This window comes from Sorex araneus, chromosome X, assembly GCF_027595985.1.
Source record: "Sorex araneus isolate mSorAra2 chromosome X, mSorAra2.pri, whole genome shotgun sequence".
Taxonomy (NCBI): Eukaryota; Metazoa; Chordata; class Mammalia; order Eulipotyphla; family Soricidae; genus Sorex; species Sorex araneus.
The window spans coordinates 154,379,412-154,396,508 of NC_073313.1; the positions used below are offsets into that span (position 1 = coordinate 154,379,412).

Below are 17,097 nucleotides of genomic sequence, written 5' to 3' on the forward strand. Positions count from 1 at the left end.
CTGGTGCTGGTCAGGGCCTCCCTGGGAAACTATGTGTTTGTTATTGGAATATACATAAATGATCACACACAGGAATGAAATCTGGAGCCCACAGATGAATCCTTAGAATTACCACAGTAATTGCTGGCAAGTGCTTGCTTTAATGGACAAGCAGAGAGAGGAAAGCGCACAAGTAAAGAATAAAAAGCAACGAATCTAAGACTCACATCATTTACAGAATTTTATTGAAGGTTCATTAATGGCCTGGAGATTGGGCCAAAGTCTTTATGAACATTGAGGAAAATGTAGGCAGAACTCTCTATACTGATCAGAGAGGTATAGTTAATTGTTTGACTCTGATTGGAAATCACATCTAAAAGTAAAATTAAACAACCCAAAACCCAATCAGTTTTAAAGATTTTACATGTCAAGGCAAACTACACTAAATTAAAAAGATTATAGATGAAAAGGGAGGGAATGTTTACCCATCACATATCATAGTCCCAACCCTATTATCTAAGATAGTGATTTCACTCACAAAGCTCACACCAGGAATCCCTGACTGTAAATCCCCCATCATAACATGTTGTGGGGACATGCACAGAGACTGCCCTAGAGGTGACACCTATGGGCTTGAGGCATAGAAAGTGTTTATCAGCACTGACTGTCCGGGAAACGTCAATCAGAAGGACAGTGATGGATCCTCTCAGCCCAGCGAGAATGGCCGATATTGAGACTGGATAAAACCACTGTGGGCGGGGATGTCCCCAACGAGGAAAGCGGTTACAAGGTTGGTTTGGAATGTCAATGTTTGGTTCTAATCATGAAAAATAGTAAGGCGATTTCTAAAAAGAAAAAAAATGTGAAAACAAAGTTTCCACAATTTGAATAGTTTTGTAACTTTGTGATTTATGGTGATTCAATAAATATCTTAATTAAAATAGTTTCTATATGACCAAGTGTTTTCGCCCACATAACTGCATCCAAACTTGAAAACATTAATTTGAGAAGAAATATGTGATTATATGCTTGTTGTGATGCTTATATTAATGGCAGAGGCATTAAAACTATCCTAATTCTTAATAACAGGCTACCTGCTATGTTTCTAACTTGTGAATTGTTGTCTCATTAATGTCTATGCAAAACATTAGTAAATTTCTGTTAAAAATTGAAAATAGAATTTCCATATAACCCAGTGATTCCACTTTTGGCAACATTGCCCAAATCTGAAAACATCAATCTGAGAAGATACAAGTAAATATAATTCAGTGCAACATTTGATATACTGGCTAGGATATAAAAATAATCCTAATGCTTAATCACATTTTCATGGATAAGTTGTGGTATATATTCACAGTGTGTACTACGCAGTTCCAGGAAAACACAGTGTCACAGATTGCTGTAACATGGGTGGAATTGAAAAATATCAAATTAAAAGTAAGTCCAGGGAAAAGTATAAATGTGGATAACCTCATTCACCTGTGGTACACAGAGAAGAGAGTGTCGCGATGGACAGGATCCAATGATAACGGCCCCTGCATCCTAACCACACTCCGGGGTTCTGAGAGGAGTCGGGTGGGGGCTCAGATCACTGGGAAGAAGAGGCCGAGCACAGGGGCCACAGCAGAGTGTGGGAGTTTGTGGGGATTTGTTGCAGGGAGGAGCGCAGGGAGTTTGGGACCCACAAGCATCAACACTCAGACTATTGTCATTGTGTTCCCTCAGTGACAATTAAGAACATGATGAGAGAAATCTCTTCTTTTTGTGAAAAGGAATGATCTTTATTGAAGAAAAATTGACCACACCTGATCTAATGGGATATAACAGTCTCTAAGGGAATTTGAATAGGTTGTGGAATAGTCTATTTTGCACTAGAAGAGAAAGTAATTAGTAAAATTGGTTTATTAAATTTGCTTAACATATTTCAACAGAAAGAAAAGAAAATGATCTGCCAAAAAGGGGAAAAAGGAGTTGTACAAAAATAAAGATTCAGTATCTCTACTGCAAACCACCATGCCAAGAGAGAGAGACAGAGACAGCGACAGTTGGACAGAGACAGAGGAAGAGAAGAAAAGTGCCTACCATAGGGGCCGGAGGTATAGTACAGCGGGTAGTGTGTTTGCCTCGCACGTGACTGATGAGTTCGATCCCCAGCATCAAATAGGGCCCCCCAAGCACCCCCAGAAGTAATTCCTTAGTGCAAAGCCAGGAGTAACTCCTGAACATCTCAGGGTGTGACGAAAAAAGAAAGAAAAAGCCTGCCAGAGAGTTAGGCGGGCGGGGTGTGTTGGGGGAAGGTCAGGTGTGTGCAGTGACAGGAGGGAAATTGGGAATATACATTGGTGGAGGGAAAGGTATTAGAACACTATGTTCCAGAAATCTAAGTATGAACATCATTGTGAGGATCACAATGTGATACAATAATAACTGCATCAGGATCACGATCATGAAATTCTGTTGATCATAGAGTTGCTCGAGCGGTCTCAGTAACCTCTACATTGTCCTATCCCTGAGATTTTAGAAGCCTCTCTCTTCTCAGCCTTCCCAACGATGTCACATTGGAGGCTCTTTCAGGGTCAGTGGAATGAGATTCAGCTGGATACTGGCTTTGGCATATGGATACACCATGGGAAGCTTGGAGGCTGTCCCATGTGGGCAGGAAGCTCTCAGTAGCTTGCGAGTTTCTCCCAGAGGGAAAAGTAGGTTATAAGATATCGGGAGCTTGCTTTTAAGTCTGTGGATGTTGGCTGTTGATGGTATTACACACACTTGGATTCCTCTGCCTATACCTTCATGCTTGAGGCTTGTCCAAACGTGTGGAGAGTGGCCTCTAGCATGGCTGTAGCTAGGTTCTGGTGCTCTTTGGCCGCTGGGAGCTCTGCTCGGGGCGGGGAGGGAACCTGGAGCCCATCCCCTCCAAGGGGCCCCGGGGAAGACAGCCCGGCGTGCAGGCAAGAGACTTTCTGCATCATAAAAATAACATTTAAAAAAAAGAAGAAAGAAGAAAGAAAAGAATATAACATCCTTTCAGGCCCCTCTGCACCTGCTCCTGGGCACAACCCTGCAGTCCCAAGAGCAGAGCGCCCCCTGGTGGTCACACACCCCTGCAGCTCCCTGTCTCCCTCAGCAGGTTTGTGTCTGGGCTCACAGGGACTTGCCCTCACTGTGTGTATCTTGCACAATAATACACAGCTGTGTCCTCAGGCACTGAGTTGCTCAGTTTTAGGTAAACTTGGTTGTTTGAGATGTCCCTGGAGATACTGAGTCGGGACTGAAGACTTGGGTTATAGTATGTGTCCCCACCAGTACCTATAGCACCAATCCAATCCAGCCCCTTTCCAGGGGCCTGGCGGACCCAGTGCACAGCATTACTGGTCAGAGAGAATCCAGAGACCGAGCAGGTGAGGGACAGCATCTGTGAGGGCGTCATCAGGCTTGGCACCGAGTCCTGCAGCTGCACCTGGGACAGGACACCTGGGGACAGAGACCCACAGTGAGTCACTGGCTCAGGGCCCCATGCCCACCTTGGAACCTCTGTCCGGGGGATACTCACATCCAGGAGCTGCCACCAGAAAGAGGAGGAACCAGCGCTGATGCACGTGCCTGCCCACGAGGTCCATGATCTCAGATACCGTGTCAGGGGGAGAGGGAGCCTGAGTTGGGGTGAGTGTGAACGTGGTTTTAACCGTGGGTTCCCGAGTGCAGATTTGCATAGAGGAGCCTCTGTAGAGCAAGGAGGGGACCCGGGGGAAGCTGGTGTGTGGGCTCCCTGGGAGGAGGTGCTGACTGTGGCTCAGAGCACTCAGGCCTGACCCTGGGGCCCTGTCAGAGCTGGGCCACTTCCTCCAGCACAGGAAACGTGCTGAGGAGCTTTCTGGAAACAGGAATTACTGAGGGGGAAACGGCAGCTGAGGAGGAGAGTCCCCGTGTCTCAGGTCTCTGATGACCAAAACCAGCCTCCCCAGGGACTCTACCCTGTAGACAGGCCCCTGCCCCTCCGTGTCCCTGTGTGGCAGCTCCTGTTCTCCTACTGCTTATGCAAAACCTGAGGCCTAACAGGGAGTGTCATTGTTACAGTAAATTCTGACTGTGCTCCATCCAATCCATGGTTCATCCATTTTTGCCTTATTTACTCTCTCATTCTGCATGAACATTCCTTCACCTGGAGCAGCATCACTTCCTAATATCAAGGTAGTTATTAGGGTGGATTTGTTTATTCTCTTTTGTATTGGGACAAGGAAGATGTTTCTACCCAGGTGACCTTCCTGTTGTGATTGGCCATGCCAGCAGCACCTAAACCTGGTCTGTCCTGTGTACAACTCCGTGTGCAAAAGATGACCATGAACCTCAGGTCCCTATTTTTAGGGGTCATCACTGAAGAATCCCAACCCTCTATGGTGCTTAGAAAAATATAATAAAGGCTCCTCAGCACACAATCTATTGGGACTGTTTTGGTTTGTGCAAAGACTCACACATTCTACAAATGTCCACCATGCAAGCCCCAAGCAGTGACATGTGAGACCCTACCCTGCATCCAAATACATGAAACTAGACACAGCCTGTGTCATATAAGTGTACCATAAGTGGACCCCTATTTACATGGAGCACCAGAGGGTTGCATTAAATCTAAGGAATCAGAACGTGTGATCTATAATTTGATGTTAAAAAAGTCAGCCTTTGGGGCTGGAGCAATAGCACGCAGGTAGGGTATTTGCCTTGTAAGTGGCCAACCTGGGTTCAATTGCCAGCATCCCATATGGTCTCCTGAGCACTGCCAGAAGTCATTCCTGAGTGCATGCACCAGGATTATCCCCTGAGTATCACTGGGAGTGACCCAAAAAGCAAAAAACAAAACAAAACAAAATAAATCAGCATTAAACAGCAAATGTTATCAAAACACCCAGCAAGTTCAGCAAGATTCTACTAAAAATAAACATGAGATAAACTAACAGCAACTCAGGCAACATGATTATTGAGACGAATGAGTATTACAACCCCCAGACTCAAATATAATCTGGAGAGGACAAGGAGATTCACAATGATGGGACTGTTTCCTAAAGCAACAACACCAGAAAACAGGGAATGTTCTTGAATCTATAAAAACTTGTTTCTGTTGCTTGAATATTCATGTGGTCAGAGGCACTGAGACAAGGAACACGGAAGAAATGTATTTCATGGAGGGCCTAGGTTCTCTGTGACTCTTAGACAAAGGTAGAGAGCCCTGTAGTCTCCTTTTATTAATCATGGTACCTCTAAAGGGTGTGATACAGTGATATCATCAAAGGCATCCAAAGAAGTTACAGAAAGAACATAGAGGCAGCAAAACATGCATTGTTTCCTTGCATCTGCAGGCCAGTAATTTTGGCCTCTGGAAAGAAGATACAAAACCAAAACATTTCTTGGGCTGCAAGCATTTGGATTTACATCCCAAAGACAAGGCTGGGCTGCCACCTGAAATCTACACTTCAGATACAAACGCCCCCCTCCCCCACCTGAAATCTACATCCCAAAGACTAGCCTGAGCCAGCGGTAGCTCAAACTAGGGTCCAAGTCTCCTCCAACACAGTGGAGTCTTGACAAGGACAAGGACTCCAAATGACAAGCAGTTTATATAGGGTTCAGAGTTAAGAGGCAATTTATATACTGGTTTATTTTTAGCATTGGCCCTATTACAATGGTGGCCAGCAATTAGGCAATGGTTAGGAACAGTTTCTAAGGAGGAGACAGTGACCCCTCATGACGGCCAGACCCAACTGCCCAATTCCTTTTCTTGGCAAATTTCTCAACGGGGAGTTTACCAGAAGCTGCCAGTCCTGCTCTTGGGAAACAGAAGCTGAGGCCTCATTGAGACAATGTTAGCTGCACCTTGTCATGGCATCAGTTTTGCCCTCACAGGAAGTAAACACAAAGGACTTCAGGTGTGTTCCCCAAGTCAAAGAGAAACGTAGATTGTCCTTATTTGGATATCAGTTTTACATAATGATTAGATATCCATTATTTGAAGAAAATTAAACTTATTTTTTTAATTGAACCACAGTGAGATACACAATTACAAAGTTGTTCATGGTTGGGTTTCAAACATATAATGTTCCAACATCCATCCCTTCACCAGGGTACATTTACCACCAACAAATGTGCCCAGTTTCATTCTTGCCCTCCCCCACCCCAGCTGCCTCTATGGCAGGCACTATTCTCTCTCTCTCTCTCTGTCTCTCTCTCTCTGTCTCTCTCTGTCTCTCTCTCTCTCTCTCTCTGTGTGTGTGTCTGGGTTTGTCTCGTTGTGGAATTACGGTTTGCAATAAAGATACTGAAAGGTTATCAGGTATATCCCTTTACCTACTTTCAATACACAGTGTGTGCCCAAAGTCATCAATCCAAACTCTTATTGTCACACTGGTGCCTTCTCTATCCTAACTGCCCTTTGCCCCCCACACACTTGTGGTTTGGTTCAAACCATGCGCCAATCCTTCTGGCCCCTGTTAATCCTGGCCTTGGATAATAGCTCATGCTGTTGTTTTCATATAGCAGAAATGAATGCAGTCATTCTATAACTGTCCCTGTCCTTCTGACTCTTCCACACCGCATGATACTGTCCATGTCCATCCATTTATAAGCATATTTCCGCATATCAATTTTCCTAGTGACTGCATAGTATTCCGTTGTGTAAATGTACCATAGTTTCATTATTCAGTCATCTATTCCCAGGCAGTTAGGTTGTTTCCAGATTCTGACTATTGTGAATAGTGGTGCAATGAGCATAGAAATGCAAATGGCATTTATGCTGTGTGTTTTGGACCCTCAGGGTGGTATTCCTGGATCAAATCTAGTTTTTTGTGGAAAGTCCATATTGTTTTCCAAAACGGCTCAACCAGTGGGCATCCCCACAATGAATGTGAACCCTTTTCTCCCCTCTCCCCACATCTGTGCCAGCACTGGTTGCTCTTGTTCTTTTGGATGTGTGCCAGTCTCTGTGGTGTGACATTATACCTCCTTGTTGCTTGATTTGGATCTCCCTGATGATTAGTGATATAAACTGCTTTTTCATGTGCCATTTGGACATCAGAGTGTTTTCTTTGAGAAAGTTTCTGCTCATTTTTTTCTCCCTACTTTTGATCAGGTTGGATGTCTTTTCTTGTAAAGTTCTACAGTGCATTACATATCCTTGCAATTAACAAGTTTTCAGATGGGTAATGCATAAATACTTTTTCTAATTCTGCAGGCTGTCTCTGTATCTTGGCCACAATTTCTTTTTATGTGCAGAAAGTTCTTCATTTAATGAAGTCTATTGTTTATCTCTGCTTCCACTTGCTTGGTCTATGGTGTTTTATGTTTGAAGGTGCCTTTAGCTTCAAGGTCATGGAGTGTTTTTGCTTATGTTTTCTTCCATGTGACTTATGAATTCAAGTCTGAGGTTGAGGTTTTTAATCCACTTTAATCTGACTTCTGCGCATAGTGTTAGAGAAAGGGCTGAGTTCTTCTTTTTTTTTTTTACATGTTGATGCCCAGTTTACCCAGCACCACTTCTTGAAGCAGCTTTCTTTGCTCCAGTTCATATTTCTTACTCCTTACTCAAAGATTAAATGATCATATATGTCAGGTCTCTGTCTGGATATTCATCTCTATACCATGGTTCTGGGGGTTGTCTGTTTAACAATATCATACTCCTTTAATTACTACCATTTTGTACTACAGTTTGAAGTTGGGAAAAGTGATGCCTCACATCTTTTCCCCAAGAATTGCTGTAACTAGTCGTGGGATGTATTGTTCCATATGAATTTCAGGCGTGTTTGACCTAATTATGTGTTATGGGTTTAGCTCCCTGCTAGGTCCCAACTTTCAGGCCTGGGGTAGCCCAGAATATTGGCCTGGTTCTTACCTTTGTTTTAACTCAGAAAAAATGGTGGAGCCTCTTTACCTGTATCTGCACAACCAGGAACATATTTTTAATTATTTTTAAATTCGTTTTGTATTTATTTTTAAATTTAATTTTATTCTAATAATTTTCATACTAATTTATTATATTTAATATTCTAACTCCATTCCCACCACCATTACACTTTCCACAACCATATTTTGAATGTTTCCATTCTGATCCCCAAAATCTGCCCCCAAGCAGGACTTAAATAATTCATTTTGTATTTCTTATTATGAATGATCCACTAAAAATGATCCAAACAAGTGTTCATAGAGAATGTGTACAAAGACTGTTGTATTTTCCTCCGTGCCATTAAGCCCTTCTATAAGATATGTAAGAGATTTCTAGCATGTTGTTTAAGGATGAGACTTGTGTACTTATATATATATATATGTACTTTTTCTCCCCCAGAGAGGTTCCTTTATTTTTGCACTCTGTCCAATGTGCTATTCTTGGTATATCAGAGTATGAGGTGTTGCGTAGCCACAAATGTGCCCTGTATGCTCGTATACACCCTGTATGTCAGTGTGTCCCCCACCAACACAACAGGAAAATCATTATTTCACTAATGATCTTCCTTTCCCCTGCGCAACTTAGATCACTGCCCTGTTTACCAATATTAATCACCACTGATACATTGACAATAGCTCTTAGTTTATAGAATTTCCAATTTTTACTTTATCCCTAGAAGTTATTTTCATATCTAGGATGGGTGTTTGTTGACTGATCTTGTTTTAAGTAGAGAAGTTAGAGATGAACCTGAATGGACTGAGAGATGTGAGTGCCAAAGACATGCTGGTGATGTTAATGACAGATGGGTTTGGAGGACACAGAACAGAGACCCTAGAGGGATTGAAGGAGAGACTGAGGAAGAGAGGCAGAGTCACACTGAAGGGATTGGCTGATTATAGGTGAGAGGTGAGGTGAAACATAGACGGGTTGACCTCAGCTGTGTGTCAATAGCTAACACATAAAGACAGAGTGTGTGCGTTAGAACTGGGACTGTGAAACACCAGAGAATTCGTAAATCTCAGAAAGGGCTGGGGAGGCATAGGAATGGTGGAAAATAAGGTGAGAAATTGTGGCTCATGGGGATCCTGCTGGTATGTTCACTGTTCACTGTGGAAACGATTCCCTATTAGTATGTGAGCTATTCATTTACATCAAATAGGGATATTTTAACCTAGTACCTAGTACTGCTATTTTCTGTTTAATGTTGATGTTTTTCAAGCCAACTAAGCTAATGAAGGCGTGCACTTTTATGGTGACCCTTCCCTTACCTGCATGCACACACGTTCACACACAGACACCTAGTAATTGAGATGCTGCTATTTCCAGCAGGTATCGGGGGTCCGTGAGCACCACGATAGGAAGCTGAGAGGCTCCATCAACATTGGCGCGGGCAATGCCTGTTCCCCACCCAGGAACATCGAGTCCAGGTCCTGCTCCCCCGGCAGTCTGGGGATCCTTTTCTGATGTGAAGCCTCAGGCCCAGGACTGAGGAGGGAGCTGAGGAGCTCCAGGGGCCCCTTATCAAGGATAAACTGTGTTCATCTGAGATTCAGGCAAGGACTCTTACCCGTGACCAGTTGTGACCTAACTGGCTTTGATACTGTTCCTCAGGTCATTCCCGGAGAGACTGCTCCCTGTGCAATGATGCTCCCTGGGGGTCGCTTGTGTGCAGAAGAGAGTGTCAATGGGAAATCCCATCAGTATTGAAGATAGATCACTGGACCCAGACTCAAAGGGAACATCTCTGACACCCTGTGCATGCACGGGGCGCTGTTTTCAGGCATATCCCATGAATTGGGCAGCACCCACCCTGCCCATCTATGGGATGAATCATGGGGTCATCATCTGCTGTGGCCGGTACCCTAACCACAGAAGTGACCTCCTTTGTGATTTCTGAGGGAAAACATTTCAGACAACAGGAGGCAGCAGAGAAACCCCGTGGTGGACACATAGTGATGAAATGATGAAGAGAAGGAGGTGGATGAAGATGAGTCAATGCTCTGATCATCATGAAATTCATTTCTCAGCATGAGGAACAGGCACCCTCAGCACCTGGGGACGTCATGTCTTAACCCATCAGTTGTCCTGCGGATCCCAAGAGACTGACATTTGGCTCATTGGAGGGATAAACGTGTAATCACATGAGATATAAAGAACCTGTCCAGGAAAGCAAAGAAAAAAAGAATAAAAAATAATACTTAACAGGCATGTTTATCTTGTGATCCCTAAGTTACATTCTTTCTTTGATATAATCATGTCAAGTAAACTTCTCTTATCAAATTTGGATACATCAGTGTAAGGCCCAGAAAGTAACCTAGAAACGTTCCCTGGAGAGACCTTAGATGAGAGGCAAAATACCAGTCACCCCATCAGCTACTGCTTTTCATCTTTTCTTTTAGGTAGGGGCCATAGCGCCCTCTGCTGGCCGTGGCCTCCTGCAGTCCACACTCTCCCAGTAGGGAGGTTTTTGTCTGAGCTCACCCTGACTTCCCCTCACTGTGCCTCTTGCACAGTAGTACATGGCCGTGTCCTCGGAGGTCACAGAGCTCAGCTGCAGGGAGAACTGATTCTTGGAGGTGTCAGCTGTGATTGAGATGCGCCCCTGGAATGCTGGGTTGTAGCTGGTACCACCTGACCAGTACCCCATCCATTCCAACCCTTTCCCAGGGCGCTGGCGGATCCAATGCCAGTAGTTACTGCTGGTGACAGAGCCCCCAGAGACAGAGCAGGTGAGGAACAGGGTCTGGGAGGGCTTCACCAGGCCTGGGCCTGACTCCTGCAGGGTCAGAGCAGACACAGCACCTGGGGACAAGGGGAATCAGTCACTGTCAGTCCCTGCAATCACTCCCTCCCCTAGACCCTGTCACATCTGGGACACTCACCCAGGGGCGCTGTCGCCAGGCAGAGGAGAAGACCCCACAGAATCATCTTCTCCTCGAGCACAGCTCTGCCTTCCCCAGAGACTCAGCCCTGAGTGAGGAGACAGCTGTGAGCTCCACAGCCCAGAGAGCATTTGACCCCGGAGCCTGAGAGGGATTTGCATGAGGTGACCCAGTCTGTTATAAGGGGAAACTTTCTTACCTTGGATCTTCTTGTCACATTGGGGTGCTGAACTCACACACCCTGTCTGGTGGATTGAGCACTTGCCAATGAAGCACATGGAAACAGGTGATAGGAGGGTCCCCACTTATTTTAATAATCTCTCTTAGACAAGTTAAAATTATCACAATTATTTCAATTTCCCAGTCAGGTTTAATCCCAGCACCAGGCTTCAGCATCTTAAATCCTCTGCTATCCCTCCAGCCTGAAAAAAATATTCGAAGGTCTAAATAATATACTTGGTGCTGCCTAGATAAGATAGTGTCCTTTTTCTTAAAAGATAGTGTCTTTCAAACAATCAGAAATCCCTAGTTTATTTCACTTCACTATTTATTTTATTTATTTGTATTTGTTTTATTTCAGACTAGAGCGATAGCACAGTGGGTAGGGCGTTTGCCTTGCACGTGGCCAACCCGGGTTTGATTACTCCATACCTCTCAGAGAGCCCGGCAAGCTACTGAGAGTATCCCGCCTGCACGGCAGAGCCTGGCAAGCTACACGTGGCATATTTGATATGCCAAAAAGAGTAACAAGTCTTACAATGGAGATGTTACCCATGCCCGCTTGAGCATATCGATGAACAACGGGATGACAGTGCTACAGAAAGTGCTATTTCAATTTCAAGTTGCTAATGAAAATATTTTGCATTATGTTTCAAAAATCATTTTTAATATAACCACCATTTAGAATAATTAATTATAATTGTACTTAACTTTGTTTCATGTCTGTGTCTCTATAAAATAATATCCAAATGAAAACTACCCTTCCCAATACTCATTTCTTTCCATAAAGAAATTATAATATAGTTGTATCTGATAACTGTTTATAAAGTACATAGTTAATTGATAATTCCTGTTTAAGTTTTATTTTTGTATTTTTGTTTTCAGGCCACAGTCAGTGATGCTTGGTGGTAACTCCTAGCTTTGCACTCAAGAATTACTCCGGGCAATGGCTGTTTCACTTGGGGCAACCTGGCACGGGGTGGGTGAGGTCCCAATGGAGCCAGTCCTGGCAGCCGAAAAGCTCAAGAATCCAACCGCCCCCATGCTCAAGGCTGCTCTTCACATGCTTGGATGTGCCTCACCCAGGAGTGAATCTATTCCTAGATATCGCAAAATTTACACCACCAATATACCAAGAGTATATTTACACTACACTTGATAAAGTAGAAGCCTTTAAAGGAGAAGACAACCATCTCAGTGGGAAATATATTTATACAAATGTGTATATAAGCATACAAGGCTCAACTGTTAACAACATGATACTAATGTATTATAGAAGAGCTTAATGGTTCCTGGGTGAAATACAATGATCTTCAAACACTTTCCTCTAATAAAGTTTTTGTCTCATTTGAGTGTATTATTCATAACAAGCAATACAAGATAAATTTTTCTGGTTCAGCTTTGGGGGTAGGGTTTGGGATTCGGGATGGAAATATGGTAGTGGAAATGTGTAATGGTGGTGAGGTTGATGTTTGAATATTAAATGTAATCAAATATTGTGAAAAACCTTTTAGCACTCTAGCACTGTCATCCCATTGTTCATCAATTTGCTCCAGCGTGCACCAGTAACATCTCCATTGTGAGACTTGTTGTTACTCTTTTTGGCATATTGAATATGCCATGGGTAGCTTGCCAGGCTCTGCTGTGCGGGTGGGATACTCTCGGTAGTTTGCCAGGATCTCTGAGAGGGGCAGAGGAATCGAACCCTACCCGCTGTGCTATTGCTGCAGCCCCCCCCAAGAATAAACAACTACAAGTATAGATTAAAAAAAACAGGTAGAGGGAAGCAGAAAAATATCGAGGACAACCTGTCTGTCTTGCATGTAGCTAACCTTCCAAAATGGTTCCCCAGAAGCACATACAAATGTCCCTAAGCACAGAGCCAGGAATAAGCCCTGAGCACCATGGGACATAGACAAAACCAAAAAAGGAAAAAACAAGGGGCTGGAGACTTCAAAACTAAACAACATGCTCAGGCATTCAGCGGTGATGCTAATACGAATACCAATGAAATAAAACCATCCATAAATACACCTCCAAAGTCTCTATCATGGGGCTAGAGCAATAGCACAGCGGGTAGGGCATTTGCCTTGCATGCTGCTAACCGGGGTTTGATTCCCAGCATCCCATATGATTCCCTGAGCACCGCCAGGAGTGATTCCTGAGTGCAAAGCCAGGAGTAATCCCTGGGCATCACCGGGTGTGACCCAAAAAGAAAAAAAAAGAAAAGAAAAAAAACCACAAGGGGTACAGGCAGAGGGGGTGGGATGTGCCTGTACTGTCCACTTAGAGAAAAGTGTAAGTACTGTCCATGGCCTTAGAGAAAACAATGAAGGGGAGGAAGAAGGCAGGCTGGGAGAGGAGAGAGCACATGATCTGCGCATCTTTCATCTCAGACAGAGCTTGGGTGTCCCTGCCCAGGGTCCTGTTGTTCCCACCTTGTCACCCTCCACCAGTGCCACAGTCATCGGTTCTGTTGCTCTGTCAGCCACTAATGCATTGACCTTACACTGTTTGTTACAGCATCTGTGTCCTAATGATGTTGCTACAATCCCAGCCTGAGAATTTTCTGAACTATTAGATGGGCTTGGGCCTTCTGTGGTAGTGTTTCACTCATGAGCCCAGTGGGCTTCCACTCAATGTTCCCATCCAATTTCCGCGTTTCTCCTGGGCTGGCAGCCCTGTGAAGTTTGGGGTGTTACACTGCTGCATAGTTAGCTGCAGGTTTCAGCCTTTGAGCTGGGACACTCAAGTGCAGGTGTTTCTCTGGCCTCTCTGAGATCAATCCTGAAGACGAGCCATTTTCTGGCAATGATGAGAGCCAGATGTGGGTGGTTCGGATGCTGGGCCTTGGCCAGGTCAGAGACTTGGTCTGTCACCCTCCCACCCGAGGTCAAGAGGTCTTGTCCCAGTGGCAGTTGGGCATTCTGGGATAAGTCACTTGCCAATCTCTCCAAAACACTGTCACCTCAAGTAGATGGGGGTGTGAGACCCTGGTGTTGGCACAGAGAAAATGGCTCAGGGGCATGATCTTGACAGGGCTGACCCTCCTCCTCTCCCCCTGTCCCTAGTGGTTCCCAGAGTTGGCGTGATATCCCCTGGGCATTGCAAGGTGAGACGGAAGGCAGAGAAACCCCACAGGGTGACGCTGACCTTGTTCCTCTCCACTCTGACCCCAGAGCTGCAGAATCTGAGCCAGGGGCCAGTGCTCCTGGGAAGAGTGTTGGCACCAACCACATCAGAACCCCAAGAGCCACCGCTGTCCTGGGCTGGGGGGAGTCAAGAGGTAGGGGAGTCAGAGATCAGTGGTGATGTTCATCAAAGGAGAAGCGGAACGAACCGGCGCCCTCGAGTGCGAAGCAGGTAACTAGTAGCACTTTCCCTACAGAACCGAAACTTCTGTCTACATGTAGGAAACACGTGTCAGGAGGACTGGCATGCAGTCCAGGGGCAGAGAAATCAGTGAATCATGTGTCATGCTGCACTTGGTGTGTGTGTTGTTGGAAATTCACAATGCTTCTCCCGTGCTAACCACACACACAGAACCAAAGTCACCTTCCATGCTGGGTGCAAACATTCTAGATTGTCGGTGATTTCTCAGATATGGAATTGTGGAGAATGAGAATCACGGTTCATTTGGACTTGAGACACTCCCCTCCCGTGTCTTCACAGTGTGTGTTGACCTCCCCTCAGCCTCTCTGTGCAAACAGCATAGTCTGGGGTGCTGTTCCAACTTCCAAAGCACATAAGCAAACTAGAATTGACATTGGACTCATAACCCCAGTAGTTTCTCAGGTAACTCACCATTTTGAGACCTTCAGACTTACCTTTCTCACGAAGTTGAGCCTTGTACGAAAAGCATTAATCTGAGAGATGCTTGTGTGGTGTTGCTCACTACAGCACAAGGCACAGCAACAAGATGCACACACAGTGCTCGAACCCCAGCCCTCGAATCCATTTTTGCATTCTTCCATTCCACTTGAAGTCCATAGTTAAGTGTATTTTAGTTTGGGTGAAGTTTTTCTTCTTTGTTTATTTTTGTTTTGGGGCCACACCCAGTTGAGTGTTTAATTCTGGCTCTGTACCCCGGGCCAGGCTTCTGATGGTACCATGCCAACTGTTTCATCCCTCCAGTCCTCAAATGATATTTTCATGAAATCCTTCATTCCTTCACTGAGATTTTTGAGTCTTCCTGCCAGTGTTTTCTGAGGCTCAGTGACCACTGAGAGAAGTGTTACTCTCAGGTCTCCACAGAAAGCATCCAATTTTCTGATGTACCTGAGTGTTTACCTGATTTGGTCCCCACCCATTGAAATCATAGTATTTCTGTTTTTCATTATTCCTGGTGCTTCATGGGATCTAGGGTGTAGGTTCTGGGTGATCTGGACATGGATTTGTGTTCTACTCACAATATCTGACCAGATATTTGTGACTGTGATGTCATCCCAGTGTGACTGTCTGGGCCTGAGCTAGGTTGGAATGAGCAGGGTGGGTTCTGGTGCTGCTCTGGGCCTCACTGGTAAACTATGTGTTTGTTAACGGAATATACATAAGTGATCACACATTGGAATTAAATCTGGAGCCCAGAGATAAATCATAAGAATTACCACAGTAATTGATGGCAAGTGGTTGCTTGAATGGTCAAGCAGACCAAGGAAGAGAACAAATAAAGAATAAAAAGCAACTGAATCTATGATTCACATCATTCACAGAATTTTATTGAAGGTTCATGAATGGTCAGTAGATTGGGCCAAAGTCGTTTTGAACATTGAGGAAAATGTAGACAGAACTCTCCATACTGATCAGAGAGGGATAGTTAATAGTTTGACTCTGATTGGAAATCACATCTAAAAGTAAAATCAAACAAACAACAAAAACCAAATCAATTCTAAAGATTTTACATGGCAAAGCAAACTACACTAAAGTAAAACGATAACAGATGAAAAGGGAGGAAATGTTTACTCATCACACATCATAGTTATGACCCTAGTATCTAAGATACTAATGGCACTCACAAGTTTACACCAGGAAATCCCTGACTGTAAATCCCCCATAACAACATGCCATGTCATATACATATGCCAAAAACAGTAACAATATTTGGTCTCATTCCCCTGACACTGAAAGAGCCTCCAGTGTGGCATCACTGTAAAGGACGAGTAAAGAGAGGCTTCTAAAATCTCAAGGCTAGTATGAATGGAGACATTACTGACACCACTCCAGTAATTCGACAATCAACGGGATGATGATAATGATGATGATGATGATGATGATGATGATGATGATGATGATGATGATGATGATTTCAGTGTAACATTTGATATACTCGCCAGGACATAAAAGTAATCTGAACTCTTAATCACAGTTTCATGGATAAGAATTGTGGTGTATATTCACAGTGTGTACTATGCAGCTACAGGAGAACACAGTATCACAGATTGCTGCAACATGGCTGGAATTGAAAAATACCAGATTAAATGAAGTAAATCCAAGGAGAAGGATAACTTCAGACAATCTCATTCACCTGTGTACACAGAGAACATAGCATCAGGATGAACTGGGTCCAATGATAACGGCTCCTGCATCCTAACCACAAACTGGGGTTCCCGAGAGAAATCGGGTGGGGGCTCAGATCACTGGGAAGAAGAGGCCGAGCACAGGCATCAGTTCTCAGACTATTTCCTCAGTTAAAATAACAAAAATGAAAGATGGAAAACTCTCATTTGTTTAAAAATATTTTTTTTAAGGAGGAAAATCAGGACACACATAGAAATTTCGAACCCAAGCAACTTGAGACAGAGATGGCCTGGGACTTTGCAATAGACCTTCTTTATTGGACCGCTCCAGAAGGGGGCAGGTGCCGTCCCACCGCCTGCCCTCTAAGAGCCCCAGCGGTTGCAATTTTCTAGAAGCCAGCAAGAAGCACCAGCTCCCACATGGCCACGATCCAGAGACACACACAGGAATCTCGGACACGAGCAACCTGTGGCAGCAATTTCTTCAGACCCTAATTATTAAAATATTAGACTTGCTAAAGAGAGAGCGGCCGTGTGACATTATTTTATATCCATAACAAGCAATACAAACACA

At 44.3% G+C, this 17,097-nt stretch overlaps 1 gene segment (V, D, J or C); it reads right to left on the reverse strand.

Annotated features, from left to right (window-relative positions):
- Positions 1 to 800: 800 nt before the first annotated feature.
- Positions 801 to 10,885, reverse strand: LOC101546090 (immunoglobulin heavy variable 4-59-like). The segment is given in 4 exon segments: positions 801 to 824; positions 3,158 to 3,394; positions 10,353 to 10,708; positions 10,789 to 10,885. Coding segments are annotated over 4 exon segments (663 nt in total).
- Between the last annotated feature and the right edge of the window lie 6,212 nt (positions 10,886 to 17,097).